Genomic DNA, 23,224 nt, shown 5'->3' on the forward strand with positions numbered 1-23,224 from the left:
TTTCTCCAAAATGGATTTACATTTTGCAAATGTCAGAAAGCATTTCAAATACAAATCTAAGTGGAAACAGAAAACTACGCACTCTGTGGGGCCTGCAACAAATCATAAAATAAGAAAATCATGCAGATGCTAAACATCTAGACCTTATCTGGAAACTAAAGTATTTCTAAAGAATCTATTCCATTATGTATGCTTGCATTCATCTGCTAATTTGCTTTATTTTGCCTTCTGCACAGTGCTTTGTGTACAGAACTGATAAATGTCTTCGCCTGTGGTAGTTTAAAAAGGAGCAGTGCTGTCTAGGATTGGAAACAGATGACTCCTAATGTAAAGATGTTAAGTATCAGAAATGTACAACCACAGCCTTGTTCCACAGATGAGCCATATACACAGATGGACAGTAAAGAATTTTGAATGCTTTCTAAAGGTAAAGAATTGCCTGGCCCTTTCTGGCTCAGCAAAATCTGAAGAACGTTCATTTAAAAAATCCCCTGCCGGATTTCTGACAGCTATCAAGAGCTATTTCTAGGATGTAAAAAAAAATAATAATCCAGTAAAAACAAGGCTACTGTGCCAAAGAGCAGCTGAAGTAAAGGGCATCTGAGGACAAGAGCAGGACAGCGCATGGTCATGGCACATCAAAGACTGGGCAGTTTCTGCTCTAAATCCCTGCGATTTCCGCGCACAATGACCGAGTTTAAATCAAACCTAACAACCAGCCAGCACCCATCACAGATATCCACCAACTTCATGATGTCAGATTTCACCATAATGCGAAGCTTATGTCTAAGGAGTCATGCCAGCGGTGACATTTTAAATGCTCAGGTCACAGAGAGTGACCGCCGTACAGCTCCCCAGCAGCTTACCCACTAGAACCACTCTGCTCGGAGGGGGGGCTGAACCCCAAGTGCCGGGTGTCGAGGGGCTGCGGCCAAGCCGACTGCCCCTGGGCCCTCTGGTCCAGGCGAGTGAGGGGTGAGGCGAGTCTGACTCGGCCAGGGGTTTCTGGGGCTTTGTTGGGGCCAGGAGGGGTACCTGCGAGCTTGTGGCAGCGCCAGCGTGAGAAGCACAGCTCCTCCAGCTGGCGGTGGCTCTGCAGAGCTGGGGTAGGGTTAGGCACCTGCTGAGAAATGTCTCTGACAGGCGGCCATGTTGGAGGAGGTCACCCAGGTCACCCTCTCTCCCTGTCTGTACCAGGGCTGGCCCCAGGATGAATCATCGTCCATGCTAAACAGAAACGGTGTAAGGCCGATCAGAACTGAGTTTCTTGCGCCTTAAGGACGCACCCTAGTTCCTAACATGTTATCAGCATTTTTATGTTAAAGAAAATGTCAGTTAAAAAAAAAAAAACAGTTCTGACACCACCCCCCAAGCCCTTCAAGAAAAAGCACTTTTGTTTTGTTTTACCTTGTGAATTGAACTTCTCAGCTGTCAGGCTTTGGGTGACTCTTGTGGCAACCATGACGATGGCAATAAAGCAGGCCAAAGTCCTCCATACCGTTTCCATGGTTACTACTTCTAGCATCAGCGTGGTCCCCGACCCTCTGTCCCAACATGTCTTCGGCTCTCTAACGTCCGCTCACGGAGACAACCGAGCGTCCTTCTGGTCCATGGCGGTGGGCGGTCGCTCTCCTTCACAGCAATCGGACGACAGGAACCCCTTCACCGCCTCTCTCTCTGCAGGTATTCAACAGGTATATGTATTTGTAAAGGGGGATGGAGGGCTGGTCAGGTAATGATAAACAGGATCACACTGGGCCTCTCTGCTGAAGAGAAACGGGTTCCTGTGAGGAGCTTTGGAAAAAGAAACTGCAAGCACAGGAAGGTCAGGGCCCCTGTGGTCCAACCAATATATTTGTTCTACAGTGGTGCGCCTGAGTTTATACGCCCTGCGGCTTTTTGGTTAATCAATCACTTGCTGTTGTGCCTGGAAGAAACAATGTCCAGCAATTAAGGAGACTGAAAATACTCAACCCCTTCCCATTCTCCCATCCATCAAAGGAAGTTCAGAAGTTTACTAGAAGAGGAAAGCATTGATGTCTTAAAAGCTGTGCTTTAAAAGCTCGGCCGGATATGAGCATTATGTGAGAAGCTATAAAAGAAAATTACACAAATTGAGTGAAACAGCAGGTAACTTCCAGCCTGCTAGCGGGAGTAATCAGGTTTTTCAAATCACTTAGCAAATACAATGACAAAGACTATACGTGCATTAATAACAAATTTCACATGAAACAAGCCCCTTTTTCCTGACTAGTCCCTTCACAAATAAATTCATTTTTTTAATTAAAACCCTGACCTCACATGTACTTTAATTTGGATGCCAAATCATCACAATCACGCTGCCGATAATGACCTACATGAAAGGACCGGACATCTAAGGGCTAATCAGAACCAATATACTAGCTGCCCACAGTTAACTCCAGGAGATTCTCCTTGTCCTTTTCATGTTTTTCCTTGGCACTCTCAAAACGTTGCTGTCCTCCCTCCTACATCCCACCTTCCTCACGGATTTGGGTACGAAGGTGAGACCAGGGATCATTAGCCACCTGCGATGTTACTGCGCCTCTAACCACACACCCTCCAGAAATCCCAGTGCCCCACAAAGGCAGTTAAGAAAGACCAGCTGGCCACACCCGCAAGCCGGTGCATTTTTTGGTAAATGTCATGTTCTCAAGCACATAAACTTCAGGCACTTCGACCTTTCCTGCCTGAAAAGCTTGTTTAGCTTTGCTTACGGCACAGCGATACATTTTGGAACGCGAGGGCTTGAAAAAGGAAGAAGAGACGCCACATCGGCCAGTGGCCTGGCGAAAGACCAGCTGCAAGCAGATGTAATCGGAAGCAGATGGGAAACGATTTGCCAGCGGAGCTTGGGATCGAGTCGCCTCCGAAGAGAGAAGGGGACAGAGCTGCAGGGGCCGAGAGGAAAGAGAGCTGTTCCTTTTCCCAGCTTCTGGGCTCAGCTGGGATTTCCATTCCAGATCAAACCCACAGTAATCAGAAGGGAAACCTAAAACCGCTGCGTCCCTTCCTGCTGTAAAGCACACAGGAGGAACATTCCCAACTGGAAAACGTTAGGAACATCCCATATTTCTGGCTAAAAAAATAAAAACTTCAAACACAGAACAGCCACCACTCTGTAAATCCTTTGATTATTTTAACTTAGCGTGTCAGTCTTCATTCTGATATTGTAGGTTTTTTTTAATTGGATGCCCAAGTCCCTGAATTGAAAGAAGCGGTCAGAGAATGAGTGGATGGAGGCTCAAGCAGTTCAGATTTACCGAGTTAACAATCAGATCTGCTGAACAATAAAAATACACTCAATGGTCGTAACATGTCACACAAACATACCTACAGAATAAAAAAACAATGCATCTCTTCAAAAGTGCATAGACAAAGCTCTCTTAATAGAATTCCTATTTGGATATATTTGCAGAAATATCAGAACATACAATCAATTCACAAGCAGTAGGTTTAAGCATAACTGTGAAAACAACACCTCACATCACCCTACCCCTAAATCTGGTTGAATGCTTGACACTTGTCCACATCCTACTTGTAACGTAGTTCCAACGGTCCAGCAGTTCTGAGGCAAGAGCCGCCCCAACAGAAGACAGGGTGTTAGCTTAGCTGGGATCGAAGTGGGACTCATTTTAAAAGGGACTTAAGTAAGGAGACCCCTTTGTGGCTTGGTTCAGAAGAACACTGCTATTGGAATTGTTATTTTTCCCCACTTCTTCCCGTCTCTTGACCAGTCCCGCTGACAATGTTCTGCCAGCAAAATACCACATTGTTTAACTTTCCACAAAAGACTGGTTTAATCTACCGGTGTTAGTGTCGGCGTCACAAAGTCCGAGTCTGGGACACATTCCATGCTAATTAAAACCACACGTTCCCACTAGTCGGAATATTCTGTTACTGGATCCCAGAAGTCCGCGATGGACGGGTGTCCCGGCCAGGGTGTGTGCCCAGTGTTGAGCCCGTTGCCTGCTGGGATAGGCTCCAGCTCCCCCTTGGCCCTGTATTGGAAGAAGCAATTCGAAAATGGCCGGATGGTTAAGTCCCAGAAGGACTGGAGCTGTAATGGATGCACAGTTCTCTGTGATACTGTGCGCTGTGGCATAAATGAATTGTTCATTTTCCCATTTAACGCCTCTTCTTCCTGTCTCCTGACATCTGCCAAGTCCAGCTGACACAATGTTCTGCCAGCGAAAAAACCACATTCCTTCAGCCACAGAACAGATCAGAAACACATATGTAATTAAAAGGTTCTTCTTTAATTTGCCGGACATGTATTTTTACTTTCAGACAGTTTTAAGAGAAAAGGCAGTTTCTCATTTCACACAAGAGTTTGGCGATTCCAGAGAAAAGTCTTTGCTCTTTTGTTTTTATTTGGAGGTACTCTTCCAACGGTCCTACAGCAATGACAACCACAGACAACAACGCCCTCCCAGGGGGGGGTGTGAAATTCAGAAACATTTATGCCACAGCGCACAGTATCACAGACAACTGTGCATCCACTACAGCTCCAGTCCTTCTGGGATTTCTCCATCTGTCCATTTTCTAATCGCTTCTTCCAATACAGGGCCAAGGGGGAGCTTCTTCAGGTGTGCTCCACAGCGGAAATGTTGTGTTTTCTTTCTTCTCTTTTCAGCATGGAATAAACCTATTACTTGTTCCATGGCACTATAACGGCTGGCTTAGGCGGGACTGAGACAGTCGGGGGATCCTGTTCTACAATGACTGAAGACCATCTGCTTCATCCAAGCACAATCCCAGATTAGCTGCCGTAAGTGGGATCCACTGGGCAGGACAGGTGATGCTAAGCATCTTTCCTTGCTGGTTTACCAACTGCCAGCGCTACCGACACCTACAGCCTACACGAAAACACCCTGCTCTTTTACCACTCCACCTGTTAATAACAACAAACCCATCTATTTAAAAGGTATGCTGAATCATGCAGCTATCTTTAACAGGTGGAAATATAGACATTTTGCATTTAAAGGCAATCGCCTCTGCTTTCCACTGGTCTAAGAATTCACTGTGTCCCACGAAACAGCTTTTCCATCCAATCAGCTTCTACAGGAGAAGGAAGGAAGAGGACGTCTTTTGAGCTGCTCTTGTTGTCCACAGCGCATGACAGGAGGATCGGTGCCAGATGGGGAAACAGTGGCTAATCTCGACCCTGCCCCTGGCACAGCTGGCACAGCTGGCTGCTCACGTGACCCACGAGCGGGGGTCACAGAGTTCACTCAGCGCTCTGAGTCTTTACTGGCTGACCAGTTCAGGAGTCGCAAAAAACACATAATATAGAGGCACTAAGACATACTGCAGCAACCCTGAAGTGTTTTCCAGGACAGTGCGGGGTAAGAGGTCTGCAAGCAGTCTGGCACTGCACACTCCAGGTAAAATAAGATGTAAGATATTTCAGTTCAATTCAAAATACGCCATTCATTCCCAGGGGGGCAATTGAAGACTGAAGAAAAAGTGCTCCGAGAATGTGTACAGAGCCACTTGAGCAATCTGAACAGAAGAAAACTCACAAGCTGAACCTGATGCACTGAAGCCAAACAACTCAGCTGAACCAAGTCAGTCTCCAAAACTAACTAGGAGCAAACCCCAGAAGGGTTTTAGCCTAACCTGAGGCATGCCCTGTTTGCCAGGAGGCACTTTAAGCCCAGATGACATTCCCTTGATACCCCCCCAGGGGTGCAGATGTCAGGATGCTCCGAGCCAAGAGCAGCAGTGCTGTTCGGTGATTTTTTTCTCTTTTCCTAAGAGCGGTGTGCCACCAGGGACAGAGCTGCGCCAGTCTGCAGCCAGGTCTCCGGCCAGAGAAACAGCAGGCTGACCGAGCGCTCCGCGGGAAATGGCTGCCACATGCCTTCTGCGGCTGGATTGTATAGAGTCCAGAGGCACAGACAGATGTTTGTTGGGACCTCGTGGCAGTAAAGGGCACAGAATTCGGGGGCACATGTGCCGTGCCTGGGAGCAGGACACGATACACATGGCCACGGATCACTGCAGGACTGCTCAGACAGGGGAGGGAGGAATCTGGAGCCCAGACTCCTAACATTTTCCAGCTGCCCTTCAAACAGTTCAGCAAACTTGGGACTTTTTTTAGAAATCAACCTCTAGGGGTCTCATTCGACTAGGAACTCCTGTGAGCTGTCAAGCTCTCTGGTGCCAAGCTCGGATTATTCTGATTTAACATTTGCTGAAGCAGTGGTGTTAATTAGGTAATCTGTGAGCTAATGAAATTGGTGACAGACTATCCAGCACAGAAAAGCCCCTTTCATGCCCTAGAATTAATACATGGAAATGCTACACTGACCTGCATTGTAATTTGAGGCCCAGTGTTAATCACCGGAAACGATTTATATCATGGATTTAGCCATGGACTTATGTGTGAGGATTTTTTTATATCTGCTTACTAAGAGCACAGTGGCTCCAATGTACTTAAGACCCTTCACCTGTTAGTCTATTAGGAAAGGGCTTGCCGCCATAGAAACTGAAACTTTGAATACATTGACACCTATCCATTAGCGAGCTCAATTTCTTTATTTTGGTAAAGCACAAATATCCCAATCAATGGGTCGAGCTTACTTTTGCATGTGTTTACTACAAAGTGTACGCCTCTGCTGTACTGCACCTCACTTGGAAGTAGCAAAATAAGTATTTTAGAATTTCTCCTTACTTGTGCAGTATTTGGTACGTCAGTACTTCACATGAATCATTTATACTGCAAGTGCTCTTTAAAAGAAGATCCTGGGGGATCTCAGGCAAGACAACTCAGGTCACCTTCAAGACAAAACGGACTGTTCCATTCCCTGAGATGGGTGAAGGGGGGGTTGCATACTGATCTTAATGGAATGGGTACACCTTCTAAAGATCACTTGAACCTTATTTTTATATAATACATTTATTAAATTCTAAAGACTTTCTAGGAAAATAAAATCAATCTTAAGGCAACTTCAAATTCTCAGGACAGCTAGAATCTACATGCCTCTCCCCCCCCACCCAATAACTGACTTCTCAGGAGGAGAGGCGGCTTAAAACGAGGTTTAACTTTGAAAAGAAAAATACAAGTTGAAGGCACTATGAATGTGTTTTAAAAAACTACACCTGCTTCACTTGCAAATATATCGGTTGTCTTGTTTACTGCATGTTTATGTGCCCTTGGAGAATATTCCACAGAAGGTCTGGGTGGATACAGAAATGCAGCTAAAGGCCTTCTGCACAGTTATTTGGAAAATTCCAGAAATGTAAACACTTCAGAATTGCACACGGAAACCGTCCAGTTGGTGCGGCGGAGGTTGTAGGTTCTGGACTGGCAATAAAGTCTGCTTTGTTTTCATAATCTTGATACCCATGTCCCAAACAAAATACAGATTTCATCAACTCGGAACAAAACCGCTGGGCTAATTCTAAAAAATAAAATAGGGAAAACCGAATTCTTCACATAACAGAAACATATGTCCCTTCTAGAAACCTTATAGATTTCAATCCTGTCAAAAACAACCTACACTGTGTTATTTGAGAAACACTGAATGCTCTAAGAATCAAACAGGAATGCTGTGAGGTTTAATAAAACTGCACACAAAAAGGTATTAAATGTATGATAACTATTTGGAACGTTAGTCATCAACTGAAAGATCCTGCTACACATATGAACCGGAACTCGCTAAATGCATGCTGTGCCACAACTTCAGGGTTGAAATTCGTAATATTAATGTCACCAAGCTGCCAAACTCTCTACTGTCGTTCTTCAAGGACCTGACTTCAAACGACAGCTCAGGCGGACCACTGATCAGCAGGGATCACGCTAAGGTCAGTTCAAGGAAGTCAGGCAAGTTCATTTTTGAAAGTTAAGTCCTGTTTGACGTTATGTAACGGGTTTTCCGGTCGTTAATTTTACTGAAAAGTAATTTATTTCATTTTCGGTATTCAAAAGGGAGCTTTTTTTTTAATTTCACCTCGACTACCCCGCAACACGCGAATCGCAGGTGCTACTTTCAGCAACTGTGCCACATCCCCATGGTCTCCGTTAGTTCACAAGAGAAGATGATCGTGATCATAAACACCTACTGTATCGATCACATGTCGCTGTTCGTACTGTAGCTTTCGCCTGGTCTTTCAAAGAAAGATCTGCGACAATTTTACCTGCGGATTGCAAACCATACAGTACGTGCAAAACACACAAAAATTATCCACTGGGTTAAGACAGTCTGGGGTTTGGGTGTGAACAGAACTGTAGAACGACTGTGTAGTGTATCCAACTCACTAGAGTCTATTTTCTTGTCAGGTCGGACTTGCAAACCAAGCGAGTCCCAAGAGTAACCATGTGCACAGTGCGGACAGGCAGCTGCAATACCGCAGCCGGGACACTGAGGCGAGATTCAAGTGCAACTTCTTTTGTACCTGATCGATTTCAGTTTCAGAAAACAGGGTTATAGCATTCATTTCTGCACAGAACCCCATCCGTTACCTTTATTGGTTTTGGAGCGCGAGGACAACGCGCGCCTCTGGCTGCCCTACAAACTAAATAGCACGTGGAATTCCAGTCTTCATAAAAACGGATAAAAAACGACCAGAGTGAATTTTCCCAGTATTTTTAGTTTTCCTATAGTCTTGCCATGATTCTTTGCCATGAGTATGCACGATTTTTTCGTGATCTACAATACCGACACCTCTAATTTACCGCCGTTTTACCTCGCCTTAGTAGCTCAATGTGCGTTTGAAGCGTTTGACAATAAAAACACACTCGACCCGTTACACGAAAGCAATTCAAACCTAGGACGGAGACGATGTGGACCCGCCACCCTCCAGTCCAGCCACAGGCCCAGTCGTCGGACAGTGACGTTCACACCCAAACCCCAAACCGCTTAACCCAGTGGATCATTTCCGTGCGCTTTGCACGCGTGGGGTGCCGTCCGCTGCGCCACGCTGCAGCTCTGCGCAAGAGGACCCTCTCTGCACAGCCGCGGTCGCACGGAGGCGGTTGTGTGCCGGCGCAGTTCCCGCACCAGGAGAGCCCGGTCTGTCGGCGGGTTCATCCCGAACGGTTCCCATTCCCATTCCCATGCCGGCGCGCGCCCGCGCTGGAGCGGCGCCACGTGACCCAGACTGCCTGGCAGCGCGCACACAATTATGCGCCGCTAATTAAATTCAACTTTTGTGTGTGCGAGGTCTCAGCAAGTCACAGACATCTACCACCCCAGATGAATGGCACTATTGTAGAAGTCAATCAGTTTTTCTCCGCACCGGTTTTTTTACCCCCATTATTTCAGGGTCAGTTTTTTATTCATTCGGGATCTCGTCGTTTGGAAAAAAAGTATCGAGTCGTCAAGAAATACACATAAATCGCATGCGATTGTACTGTATACAGAGGACATATCTCGAAGACAATTTTAATGCAATATTGTAAAATGCGGAAAAAAAGCCGTTTTCAAAAATATAATAACCGTGACTTTTCATCAGTTATACAACGCTGGAGACAGATATTTCAGATTATAAATGCATTTTTAATATTAAACGCATTCGTAGAGTATGTCAACATTTAGCTATTCAACGAGCACTTCAGAGTACAAAATGGTATTCCTTATTTTTCTAAGGCAGTTGCCCACAGACGGTTCCATAGCGATAGTAAAATCCCCAAATATAAGCATAATATTTACTTAAATTCCAGTTCTAAACTTTGCCAGCTTTGTGACTTGCAGTGATATTGCTACAGCCTTTGAGACACAGCAGTGGAAAATAACTACAAATACTGTCAACGACACCCGTAAAGTTCAGAACCAAAAGCTACCGTAACACTGTGAAACAAAATGTTTTATGTGTTTGTCACAAACCAGCATCGTATCCTAACACTTTTAACCAACTCATCAAAAAAATGCATTTTAAATGTTTTATTATTATCTACTGACAGCAATCTAGGTCGCTAACACAACAGGGGAAATTAATTGCGTGCACCTTATTCGTCTTCAGTCCTCTCTGGAGCAGCAGGTTGCTACAGTCCCTACGCCAAAGCTACAGTCTGCTCCGTTCGCCTGGACAGATCCCCGCTCTGCTCTCCTCCACGCACAGCGCCAAGACCGGAGCAGCTCTGCCTGTCTGGAGCCGAGCGAGCTTCTGAGGCCGAGAGCAGGAAGTGAGCAGTAAAAACAGCGGCACCGCGTGCAGGGAAGCGGCCCCCAAACTCTCCCTCGCGCTAGGAATTCCGCCAAGGCCGGGGAGAGAGAGAGAGCAGAAATCGACGCTCAGCGTCCAGACATGATATACAGGGAGCACAAATATTCTTTTAATAATTCCAGTGAAAACATTCACCAAGGCTTCCCAGTTCTTGTTGAAGAAGGGGGAAAGGGTTTATTCTTAACTGAATCTGCAGAGAATGCTTCTTTTTAAACCTCTTAGGGAGAAAAAAACAATTCTCTAGGAGATTATAAATTGCTTACTCAATAGGTAGACCGTTTTTTGGGTAATATATTCTTGCAGTTTTTAAACTGGAAAAGAGCAGAGGTGTGGCACATAAGTAGTTCAATCAGAGGTCCAATTAAGTAACTAAAATTTAGGTTGGGTGGAGGTCACCTGACACCCTGGTTACTGGTACCAGGAAACCCACAGAGAGCAACTGGGGCCACAGACACCAGAAAACCCACAGAAACTGGGGTAACTGGTCCCAGTAAAACCCACAAACACTAAGGTCACTGGCACCAGTAAAACCCACAGACACTGGGGTCACAAGTTAAAGAATTGGGATGCCCCAACTCACAATGAAAGCCCAACATTTCAAACCCTTTACAAAATCGGCTAGCTTCTCCTGTTAGGGTTTAAAATTTCCAGTCTTCCAGAAAAAAATCGTACCAATGGCTTCACGTAATAATTGAAGGGATTGCAAAATTAATTAAGTTTGACTTAGACCCACATTAATCAAACCCTCAAGCCACCTGACAGAGTCAGTGCCTAATGGTGACTTTGCGTTTACCTAGAGCCCTCTTTGTTTCATCCAGTGGAGTCCCAGCATCGGGTGTCTGCAGACAGTAAGTGGATTGATTTCAGTTTTGTTCTAATGCTTGTCATAGCTGTGAAACATTCTGCCTTTCAACAGTTTTTCCAGACAGTAAAGAATGAAAGTTTGCAGCAGGGTGCACTTGCTAGTTAGGATAGATGTTTTCCCAGTTCTTGGTGACCCTATCGTTGGCTGCTGTTCATTTCAAGACAGACTCCGCGGCTTGAAGGTCTGTTAATTGAACAAGTTACACCAGGGTTTCAATGACATCACTCCCAGAACTGAAAGCCATAAGGGCCTGGTTATAAAGGAACTGTTGAATGTGGGGTTCAAATCAACAATCAAGGTGTACAGCTGGAATATTGGGATCACAATATCCTAGACTGGGTTGTAGTGACTTCCTTTAACTAGGTGGCCCTTTGTTCAAAGTTCACATTTCTGGTTTCTGTAATAAGACACCAGGAAGGACACAGTGTAATTACAGAGGGAAATAAAAGTGCTCACGTCATACCGGTGTAATGGCGATTTTTCCCGGTAACATCACATTTTCCTACCGGTACCAAAACATACAACGGACAACGAGGTTACGTTCAGATCTCCAGCTACACAGCTCCTTTTCAAATGTGCAGAACACTTTGCATGACAGACGATCAGCTTCCAACACAACCATCTACCTCAGCTGTAAAGTAGACTTGGGAACGAAAACCGCTGAGCGTCTCGGCAAATACACGTTTTTAATTAAATAATAATACGCCTGTGTATATTTCCATTCCAAAATATACATCCTTCTGAAGAACATTTAAATTTGATTTGGGCTTTTAAATAAACATCTGCTTCGAGGGGATTTTGTGATAACCTCATTCGTACTGCGATAAGGCACGGTGCACGTAGAAATAACGACGTCTCAGCTCTGCAAGAACAGCTCAGGACAGGTGACGCGGGATCAGGTGGGCCTGAGGCCTCAGCAATTCCCTCGGCTTACCACCCAACAGCGACATCTGTGGGTCGGAGGACCGCGGTGAGTCGCAGGTAAGGCATTGCACCTTGTAAGGCGCTGATGGCGTGCCTTGGACAGCATGGCGAACACCTGAGGCAGAGGACATTGTGGATGAAGAAAGTGCCAATGTCCTAGGGGTGATCAATTGTGCCTGAAAACCTGGCGATTTCATTTATTAATTAGGAGACACTCTAACCCAGGGTATTTTTAATGGACTGCCAAAATACAACACAGGTAGGTGCAATAATGATGCAATTGTTCTATTTAAACAGACATAGGTACTTGCAATGCGTAATTGCTTTTATCAATTCCTAGCCACGGAGGAAAAAATCTGAATTGGAGATTTTAACTTAAAAAAAAAACCCAACATGACTCAATGTGTCACCAAGGTCTGACTCATAAGCCTGTTTCAACAGAACTCTGTCCGTAGTGCGTGTTACTGTAGTTATTATTAAAATGGACCTCGTGTAATTAAATAAGAAAGTAGATGACTGCCTTTCAGCCCGTGTCTTGAATTAGGGCGCCCTCTACCGTTCATCTTCCTCACGTCACCCTTTCTCTGCCCAACGGAAAGATCCCGATGCGCTTGACAAGAACAAGACTTACGCTGTCATCGATGCAAGGGGACAGACCCCGTTTCGTAGCTTTAGACGTGACTGATTTGCACTACAAGAATGTGAGTCGTTTTTGTAGGTGGTGGTGTTGTTGTTTCAAGCCTGGACTTGTTTATATATTTGGAAAAACATCGCTGGCAGTACTGGTAAATTATAAAAAAAGAGGCACCCAGAGCGTATCGTTGCGTATGTGTCATAAAATACGTCTCTGAAACGTGCGGCTGAGTAACTAGGGACGAGCTTTGAAACGGGTAATGGCCGTTAACTGGGACACTGAAAGCACAGGCGTAATGGGCGCTTGTGTGGAGCTGCTGCAATGGAACCTCGTTGTCACTTGAGCGCTTTATCACCGTATTCCATACATTACTGTACCACGGTTTTACTGGATTCGGTGGAACAAAAACACTGCAAATGACATGAAATTAACTTCCCTAATTTTGTCAGATGCCACTTCGTGCCTCTTCGTTTTTGTTCGTCATCCTAACGTAGTCATCAGCTTCCAAATAGACCGCTTTTTCTAAATCTGGTTAAAGTTACTCATAGCCTCTCTCTATTGTTATACCCTTTGTTTGATGGAATAAAGTTTCTTTCCTGTGTGGGGGACACTTACTGTAACTACGTGCCCAGCAGCAATGCCTGAGCAAAACAAAATATAGCTTTGAAAACGTGCCGACGAGATCCACCAGCAACACATTCACTCTCGGGGCTAATAAGACTGCCTGTGGGAGGAAATCTCACACTGACCTATGTGTGAACGCTCCGGGGAAAAGGTAGGGGAGCAGGATGTGCTAGCAGTAGTCCAGAGCAGCACCTAAAAAACAATTACACAATTGCTCCCTTTAACACCTCAGTTAAAACAGCAACTGGGAGCTGTTAGAAGATTTGAACCGATACTGAGACTGGAGACCCCTAAGCATGCCGAGTGGTTTTGGTGGAAGTAATTCTTCCTGGGAGGGAAGAAAACCAGCCCCTCATCAGCCAGAGAAGCCCTGAGCAATTGCTTTAAGTTTTTTTTTTCCCATCGGTATTGTCATTTTCAATGGGCAGAGTTGGCCGGGCAATAAAACTGACTGGGATGCCTGGCCAAAAACACAAACCAGCACAGTGCTGAGGACAGTGCTTCCCAGTCCTGGTCCTGGTCCTGGTGAGCCCCACACCTCCTGGTTTTCATTCCAGCCCACCGTCATTAGAGAACTGAAGCCTTGCTGGATCCAAGATGCTCCTTCAATTGAACATCTGTGTTTTGTTTCTCATCACAAGTTCGGGATTTGATTTCACTTAAACACGCTGGAGCTTCAACCATTGTAAGAACTGGGGAAAATAAAGAGTCTCAAGAAATCTTCTTCTTGTCAATGAAGGGTCTGACTGTGTAACCGAGGGCTCGGCTGGAACACAAACCCTCAGGTGTGTGGGTCACCAGGAACCAGGACTGGGATCCGCTGCGCGAGAAGGTTGTCTCCCTAGCGCGATGCTGCAGCGTGGTTCTGCCTTCAATACGTCCAAGAACATAGTGCCAAGGACAGGAAGTGATGAGGCGCATCTTTCCTCAGGAATTTGATTTGCAGCTTTTTTAGATCGAAGGGCCTTTATTATCAGGCTGATTTTTTGAAGGAAGACGAAAGAAGTGAGAGCAAGAAAGTCCAGCCCTGGTGTGAAGAACCACATCCATTCCAGGGAAATCAGTTCCAGCCTCCTTCACTTTGCCCCACCCTGGTTTTGTTTTGCCTTTTTTCCCCCCTCTGGTCCCCTTTGAAGTCATCCTTCTGCTCCAGCTGTGGTCAGATGTGCTGCCAGTGACAGGCTGCCATGTTCCAGCCCAGGGGTGGCTGCTGTGCTGGAACAGCAGTGTCAAGTGCTTGAGAATCTCTGATCGGGAAGAACGGAAACATCTGTCGCACACTTGTTTGCAAAGTATTGTCCTTTTGTCATTTAGCCGTTTGTAGTTTTTGCCTGTGAAAAGGCTTGTTGCCAATAAGGTTGAGACTAAAATTCACTCTTGTGGTTAAAGGCAGTTAGAGAAGTCTGTCAGGCCTATATTCTCAGCAGGTGGCTTATGAGGCCCAAGCACATGGAAAATCACAGAGGGACACATAGATATCATCTAAAGAGACATTAGTTTAACAAAACTCTTAACCAACCCAATTATTCCTTTTACTCCCTTTATATACTAAACTAGTCCCATGTGAGAATGTGTCTCTCAGCCCTTCTCCAATTATCTAATGAATTAATGCATCCATGTGAAGCTATTTACAAATAATAGAGGCCCTAATGCCCTATAGTGGCTCTTAACCACAATCCTCGCTAGTACTGACCTGTCGCAATCAAGGGCCTCACTCTTCATAGCAGAGTATGTCTCCACCTACATTAAAGACAGTTACAATGCTTACCCAACAGCATTCAAATATTTAGGTTTCTTGGCTGTTTTCCACTTTGCTTCTCTTTGAGGTTTGACTGCCCAGCTCAACAAACCAGCACATTTCAGCTGTCCACCCAAGAGAAACCCAGGTGCGGACGTTGTCCTCCACCTCTGCTTCTTCACACGCAGCAGACCAAAGGAGGATGCAATAGAGCTACAGACACAGATTGCAATGCAAGATGCAAAAATCACACAACTTCCTTCCATGTTTCTGGTGCACCTAAAGAAAACTATCTTGAGGATTTCAGTCCACATCTGAATGTGGTTAACCCACAACAGAATCAGAAGAAAGATCAGCCAACAGCCTTAGTGTCATATCGAAGCAGGGTCTACTTCCATCAGGTTGCCATACTTTATGGACTGGAAATTCAATAAGGAGTGTACCTTTAGGCCTGAAATATCAAGCCCAGGATAAGACGAAAAGGACCTGTGAGTTCAATTATTTGAGGACTGTATAATCTTCCAAAGGACTATGTTGTAGATGCAGGTCCTGCAGAAAATAAATAGATGCTGCTCTAGCATTTAGCTAAACTGGTTAAAAGAATCCCTCTGGTCTGCCACCTCTTCATGTCTGTATTTCATACAGCAGCCAGAGGTCTTTGAAGCGGACATCCCCAGCAAGAAAACATCAACATAACAAAACCATCATCACAAGAAGCGGGCTTGTTGGGGTTTTTTTTAAAATGAAAAACAACAGTGTAATTGCAAACACAAACATTACAAGACTGAGGAAAGCAATCGTTAACAAGACGCGAAATAAAAATAAATAATAGCAGGAAATAAAATATTTTTGGACAACATTATGAGCCTTGAAAGGCCGGGATATTTGTCTTCAGCATACTGCCTGTTTGTTTGTCTCAGTCCCCTTGAAGTAAATAAAATAATAAAGGTTTCAGCTCACTGGCAGGTGAATGGAAAACGCTACATTTTTCTGTCGTACTTGCTTGTATTTTTTTTTCAGCTCGCCCTCGGCAGTTAGACAGGGGTGAGGAAGTAGGTTACGGTTTCTGAGAAGACAAACAAATCCAGTCGTCAGCCCACACTGCTTTCTCACCTAAACAACTCGTGCTCGACGTGTCTGAGCTCAGTGTTTCACTGCTACTGCCGCGCGACAGAAAAGGGCACCATTCTCATCCACAAAGGAATTCCACAAGAAAGGCCGTCTGACTGAAGAAAAAACGGGATTTTTATGACCCTAGATGAACACATCAGCCAAGTAACTGGGCAAAGGTGAGAGGTTTTTTTTTCCTTCAGCCAATTTCCATCTTTCACCTGCGGCCAAGGCCGAAAAACCAGCCGGGTCCTAAACAATGAATGCCCACGACATGCCCCTTGGCGTAGTGACACACAAGTTAGTTTTAAATCAAAGAGCCGAACGTTTTAACTACAAGAATAATGTGAGAGGCGTGTGACGGGGCCCATGATCATTTGGAAGTCACTGGCTCACAAGTTGTTATTCCATTAGGAAAATTATGCCGAACTTGTGTGGAAAACAAGCCAGGAAAATAACAGTCCTATTAGTGCTAGTTTCAAAGCAGCAAAGTCTGTTTGTCAGTTGTGTGACAGAAGACACAGTTTGTGCTTTTCTGTCTGTGAAGCAGCTGTGCTGAGACCCAGCTGCTGTACAATTGCCCTGCTCCCCATTAACGGTTAAGATATCTCTCTGTTGTCATTTTTTATAGAACCAATTTTCTTTGTAACTTGCAAATTAAATGATCTTTTTATTTTTTAAATTGAACTGGACTTTAATGTTCTGCCATCAAATTTTAATTAGTCGGCACATCGGTTGCGCACAAAAGACTTTGACAAAAAGACAAAAAAAATTATGCTGAGGTGCATTCCCACTCAAAGGGATGTAAAACGCCTTCCCCTCTCACTTTGGTATTGTCTAAATAATAATACGCACTTCATTCATATGGTCCCTTTATCCAGCTCAAGGTAAGGTTAGTCCCATTGTACACGAATGCGCTGTATATGATGTCTAAAAGTGCCTTTGGGGCACGCACAGCACCCTAAACACCTGAAAGACATGGCGGACATCTGACAGAGTATGAAGTATAGATCATCACTGAAGTTATTTGGTTAGTGCTTCAACTCAAGGCAATTTACTGTATATCTGTGCCCATTTACACCATTGGGTATTTCTTCCTAGAGCAACTCAGCTGATATACTGTACTAAAAGGTCAAAGGTACACCAGCAGTGACCATCTGAGAATGGAACCCACACCTGTCCATTATCTCTACATCCTGACACCCCTATATGGGTATATGGTCTATATACCCCTGGGAGGGGTGGACTGAGTGCAGACAGGCTCAGCATATAGATTGCAGGACAGTGCCACACAGTTCGACCTACCTAATAATGGAGTGGGGACTAGATGGGGAGATCGTTTTCAACTGGTATTATCATGTTGAGAGTGGGCTTTCGGGCTGGTCTGTCAAAGAAAAGGAAAACTCCAAACAAAAAGGAACAGATTGCATAAAATGGGTCACACTGTTTTATATTCACAAACATCAGATTGTGAAGCAGAAAACAGAGCCTTAATTGCACAGTTTTTCTCAGGGCAGTTGTATGGCGAAAAAATAAATTTTCTCTTCCGATTTATTCAAAGTAAAACGAAAAGCCCAAAAGTGTGACAGTAAGCCTTTGCAAGAGGCTTCATATTAATTAAAAAAAAAACACCAGAATGCATTCAGTTCAGTACGTGAAAAACCTTTTAATTCATTTCTAATTTCCCAGGATTATTGCCTTTAAAAAAGATTTTGCTGAATCTAATGTAGTGTTGTTCACCATAAGAATAAAAACGAATATAAAAAAAATTAATTCTCTACTTGTCTAGCAACGTGAACCATGCACATTATTTATGAGTTGTTTCTCTCAAAATGTGTTTTAATCTACATTTGAATCAATTATTTACGTAAGTATAGTAATACGATAATACAGACAATAATTTGTTTCCCCAAACTGTTAATCTAAATTTTAAATCCAGTTATTTTTAATAAGAGTTAATGAGCACAATTTTCAATGATGTTCTTCATATTCGAGTTAGTATTGTGAAGCTTAGTGTATTTGTTGCTGATAGCAAACAGAAACTGACTTTTATTAAACAAACAAGTACGAAATTAAAAATGTCTGCATCTTTGTTCAGGGAGGCCAGCAGTCGATGAATGCATTCTGTGATGAGCAAAAACGCTTTGTTGATTTTCAGTTCAATTTAATTCTGTTTAGACGTTGAGATATGTTATTCTCTGTGAATCAGATTATATGCATAAATGTTTCATTTTGTTTATTTGCAAGGGGATTTGAAAGTCTGTATTCACAATAATAAGTCACGCAGAACTGTCGAGTTAATGCACAAGATCCCGTGAGGCTTACAGAAGTCATGCAATGAAAGAAAAATATTTGAAACAATAGAATGCAGAATGTATGTGCGATTACAAACAATAAATTAGTTTAGTTTCATTTTTAACCCACACCAGTAAAAATTAAAATATACTTTAAAGAGTTAAGGTAAGTAGTAAGAAATAAAATCGTAACATAAAAGGACATAATACAAACAAATACATTTTATCATCAGGACATTTATCATTAAGCTGTAACGGCACACAGGAATTAGTTCATTTACAAGGATGTGCATAATCTAAAATATAATGCTCACGCTAGGTTTTGTTCAATTTGTTGCTCTCGTTCCACAGAGCACATGAGAAGATACAGTGTCTTCCTGTAGTTTGGGGTTTACATGCATCTGTTCATTAGACGTTTCATGCTACTATTTATGAACCAATTATTTCCACAGATCCATTTATATGACTTCTTTCTAGTTTCTTTCTTTTTATAAACTTTTTCTCATTAAGTATTTTGAAAATATAATTCAGATTGATGTTTCAGCTATGTAAGCGTTTTCTTTTTTTAGTTGTACAGCTTAGAAATATTATTTTTAATTGAATCTGAAAACAGTTCTTTTAAACCAAAGAATCTTTAACTTTAAAAGTTGCTTTTTTTTTGCTCAGAAACACTGACATCATGCTAAATGACAAATAATTCATGACAGCGAAAACACCATTATATAAGCAGTATAGGGGGTTGTAAATGTTCCCGCACAAAACTCTACCCATAATACAGAAAGAGAACATGATAATAGTGCAGAAGAGTTCGAGACTCCACCTTTCCCTATTTATAGCCCCAGAAAATGAATAATAATTGGGGAGGGCATTAACAGTTGTGATATAATAAATACCCTTTACTATTTAATGAGGGATTTTACCTGCCAAGAAGTTTAGAAATATTGTGATTTTATTGTAAGATTATAAAACTGCACTGCAAGAATCTAACCCAGTCAAATTAAATTTTCATTGGTCTCTTCATTTGACACTTTACTAGAACATAGCAAAGGAAATTGGGTCTGGAAATGTTCTGTGTATTTTAAACAAAGGGATTAATTCTGCAATTATGGAATTTTAATGTGCTTAAAGTAGACATTGTACTGTAATGTATGTGTTTGTGGAATCTGTACCTCCAACTGAACAAGGGCAGATTTTAGTGGTTCGTGTATTTCACCCAGCAATCTTGGTATCGTTTAGAAGAATAACACACGTCTCAGAGTATTTCTCCAAATTCCAGTTGGCGGTGTTCCTTGTTGCTTTAAAGTGAAACTTTACAGAAAAAATGTGAGCCTGGGAGTCAAATATTTGAACAGCTTTCTTTCGTTGAGCTTCAAACAAAACAAAATGTCTGCTCCTGAGAGTATCTTAGACGGCTTCCCTGAGACTTTGCAACTGGATGTCCATTCGTGTGGACTGGTTTGTTGTTGTTAGCAGTAATAATAACAGCTGCAAATTGGAATAATGACCTTGTGGTTATGAAACCCACTCCTGACCTTGGAGGGCCACTCTGCAGGTCTTCTAAGGAACTTGTAAAGTCCATGGCAGCAAAGGACCGCTGGACAGTAAAAGTGTAGATCTAGTAGGTCAGTCCTGTAGCTTTCTCTATATCCACAATTCACAGCTCCCGCAGAACTGCCCTGTTAATTCACTCTGGTTTAACTGTAGACCTGCACACAGGATGGTAGACTGTGGAAGGGTAGATGAGATGCCCAGTCGACACCTGCACTCCTGCTCTTCTTGGAAAAGCACATTTTCCCTCTTTCTCTTAGTTCTCTATTCATTTCCTGGACCGCTTTATCCAACTCAGGGTCGCGGGGGAGCCAGAGCCCATCCAGATAAGCACTGGGCACAGGGTAGGGTACACCCCAGATGGGAAGCCTGCCCATTGCAGGGCAGATAAACGCTGTCACGCACACACTCGCACCAGGGCCTCTTTTCCCAGAAGCCGATACATCTACCAGCATGTCTTTTGGACTGTGGGAAGAAACCGGAGCAAATGGGGAGAACATGCAAACTCCACGCAGACAGCACCTCAAGATACTAACCCAGTACTGTGAGGTGACAGTGCTAACTGCAGCGCCACCGTACTGCTCTGAACTAGTTTCCTTTATCCTCTAATTGCTATTCCTGATTAGGGTTAACCCGACCAGCTCGAGGTCTTCTGAAATAGGGACAGTCCCAGTGACTCTGGGTCTCAAAGACTCAATCGTACTGCTATCTATACAATGGTAGAACGCTGCTCTCACAAACTTACAGTAGTACTTACTGAATTCCCCTGGGATGTCAGTGTCTTTCAAAAAGGATCGGGCTGTCGTAACAAGAGGAATTTCTTTATATCATCAGCAACATTACACAAGAAGTAATTTTACTTTCCTGTCTTCATTCTGTTGCCACTTTTCATTTCTAAAAAGACACTTTAAGCAACGCGGCTGTCTTTTATAATTTAAAGTATTTCTTGTATGTTTACTGAAGATTCAACATTGACATTAAACACTTTACAGAGCTGGCTATGTGGGGTTTCGATTTTCTACTTAAGTTTATTTTTATCTGTGGGACTGGCATCCTTTATTTTCAGTCGATTTTAGTTGTTTCTCTCAAAGGCGACGACAGCAAACAGCTTTTATAATTGCGTGGGTTGGAGTTTGTCAATAATCGCTTCAAACATGTCGGAATTAACAGCTCACAGTGTACTTGTTCCAGCCTTGCTTTGAGTTAATTTTTTACGCTTTTACGCTAATTCGACCAACTCATTATTTGTGATTTACTTACACAAGCACCTGGGGTCCTTGTCTAAAGAAAGCAATCTGGAGCTGAAGAAATATAGACACTGGGCCAGGAAGACGCCATGTCTGTGGGTTCTTTTCTAGAAGCCTTTAGAAGTCTTAATCACGCGCTGTGAAAAAACGCAGTCTTCTCTAATACTCATTTCCTGTAGTCATGGTAGAAGTAATGAGAGGCTTGTGTTTTTCGGTTCTGAAATTGTGAGTTGGAATCAATCAGACTATTTTTTATTGAATTCCTCAGCACTATCTCAAAGCACTTTTCAATGAAGTGTTTCAGTGAATATGCAGAGCATCCCTTGTTGATAAATATGACAGCGAGCCTGTATTGGTAATCTTACCCAATAGGTAGTTTAGATGTTTGACAAGAATTAGCACAGCGAAGCTCCAGGAAGTAACCGGAGGGATTGAATACGCCACATTTGTGGCATATCATGTTGAGATCTGTTGCATTATGCATTTGTGCCTCATGGTAAAGCTACCAACTAGGTCAATCTGCAACAGATCGAAGGCTGTTCACACTTTGCACTGAACAGAATGACATAATGCAGAGGCTGAGTATTAAACTCACTATATGAGACAGTATTTTGAAAACAGATTTGAAAGTTTCCCACGGTGCATTGGAGCTAAATGAAAGTTTTCGCCATTGTTCAGAGAGTATCTCCAGGACTGTCAGAGTTTCCCCAGAGGGGTGGTTTCCAGTCTTCAGGTTTGCAGTTTGCAGGTTGGAATTGTTGGGTTTCAGTTCAAGCACAAATGCCTCTTCAAACAGAACTGTTTTAAGAAGAGATGCAAAGTCCTAAGTTATAACGGTACAGAAAAGATAAGAAGTCCTTTGATAAAGGTTAGCAAACATCATGCAAGTGCGTACAGTAGGTTTTTTTATTTACTTTGTCTGACTGAACATGAGGAGGACTGTTAACAGGGCCCAAGCAGAACACAGATGTGCCACCTGGGTGCACAGCCATAACCAGCACCAGTGCAGTGTGCTCTCACTGAAAACCAAAAAGCAGAGTATCCATGTCGACTTTATGACAGGACCTTTTTATCTTGATCTGCCTGGCACCATGCTCTGTATGGTGGAAAATTGTTCATCAGCTCATACCAGCAGCCTCATACAGGGAACAAGTCCCCCAAGCACACTCTCAATTTATAATCAAACGTATCCTTACTCAGAAATCAACCCCGTCTGGAGGGACCTTCATGTCTCCGTCTGGACCACAGATTTCAGAATTGGATTTGCCTCAGACTCGCACTGCTGTCGCTCGGTTCGCACTCAGAGGTTGGGTTGGACTGTTGAAAATAGCTCATATTGAAATGACTCTAACTTTTCCAGTTTGAATGAGGCAACGCTTAGAATAAGGTTCTGACTTACTCCTGTAGCACACCAGGGTCACAAACTGTATAAATAACTGAGTGAATTATCTGCTTTTACCTACAAATTTGTTGAATTATTGAATAGAAATGAAACCGTTTAAGCTCACTCTTTGGAAAGAGTGAATTAGTTAAATTTCTTCACATCCCTTATCCTTCTGTTAAGTCCCCTCATGTCAAAGCACATCTCCTGTAACCAGAGGAGGCAAAAAAATCTTCCTACGTAACCGAAAGGGTAATTTTCCAAAATGTTTGCTCCAGAATAAAATGTCTTCTGGATCTTCTGAAGCTGAGGCTGGCAATAAATAATGAGGAAAAGAGAAGTAAAATCAGTGTTTAATTTAATTTCATTTTGTTTGGAACTGATATGAATATACAATTTGAGGAATGAATTTTACGCCACAGTAAAAACCTTTTCGAAGTTATCTAGGTAAATAAGGCAATTGTGGATTCAGTGTTAGAAAAGCAGATAAGTGTACTTGTAACAAAAACCGCTAAGTTAAGACCACAGACTGAAGTCAAAGATCTCAGCAGGCTTATCTGTGTATTTTTAAAATATTTGCCAAGAATTGCCAATCTACTTGTGTTTGAGTCATAGCCTTTAAGTGTTGACTTTACTGACATCTTGAACAATATACTGCATCAGTTTTG

General features: G+C 43.2%; 2 protein-coding genes across 5 annotated transcripts in view; one reads left to right on the top strand and one right to left on the bottom strand.

Moving 5' to 3' along the window:
• Positions 1 to 10,186, bottom strand: part of adamts10 (ADAM metallopeptidase with thrombospondin type 1 motif, 10) — a 55,379-nt gene extending 45,193 nt beyond the window's left edge. For both annotated transcript variants that reach the window (XM_069185989.1, XM_069185988.1), the window contains exons 1-2: positions 9,973 to 10,186; positions 1,408 to 1,677 (exon numbers count right to left, since the gene is read on the bottom strand). In XM_069185989.1, the coding sequence (XP_069042090.1) occupies positions 1,408 to 1,525 (118 nt within the window). In that variant the 5' untranslated portion in view covers positions 1,526 to 1,677; positions 9,973 to 10,186. The remainder of the gene's footprint in view (positions 1 to 1,407; positions 1,678 to 9,972) is intronic.
• Positions 10,187 to 16,062: 5,876 nt separating this feature from the next.
• The window catches only part of zap70 (zeta chain of T cell receptor associated protein kinase 70), a 28,333-nt gene continuing 21,171 nt past the window's right edge, over positions 16,063 to 23,224 (top strand). For all 3 annotated transcript variants that reach the window (XM_015365811.2, XM_015365810.2, XM_015365812.2), the window contains exon 1: positions 16,063 to 16,265. The gene's annotated coding sequence lies outside the window, so the exon portion shown is untranslated. The remainder of the gene's footprint in view (positions 16,266 to 23,224) is intronic.

The sequence above is a fragment of the Lepisosteus oculatus genome, chromosome 29 (genome assembly GCF_040954835.1).
Source record: "Lepisosteus oculatus isolate fLepOcu1 chromosome 29, fLepOcu1.hap2, whole genome shotgun sequence".
Lineage (NCBI taxonomy): Eukaryota > Metazoa > Chordata > Actinopteri > Semionotiformes > Lepisosteidae > Lepisosteus > Lepisosteus oculatus.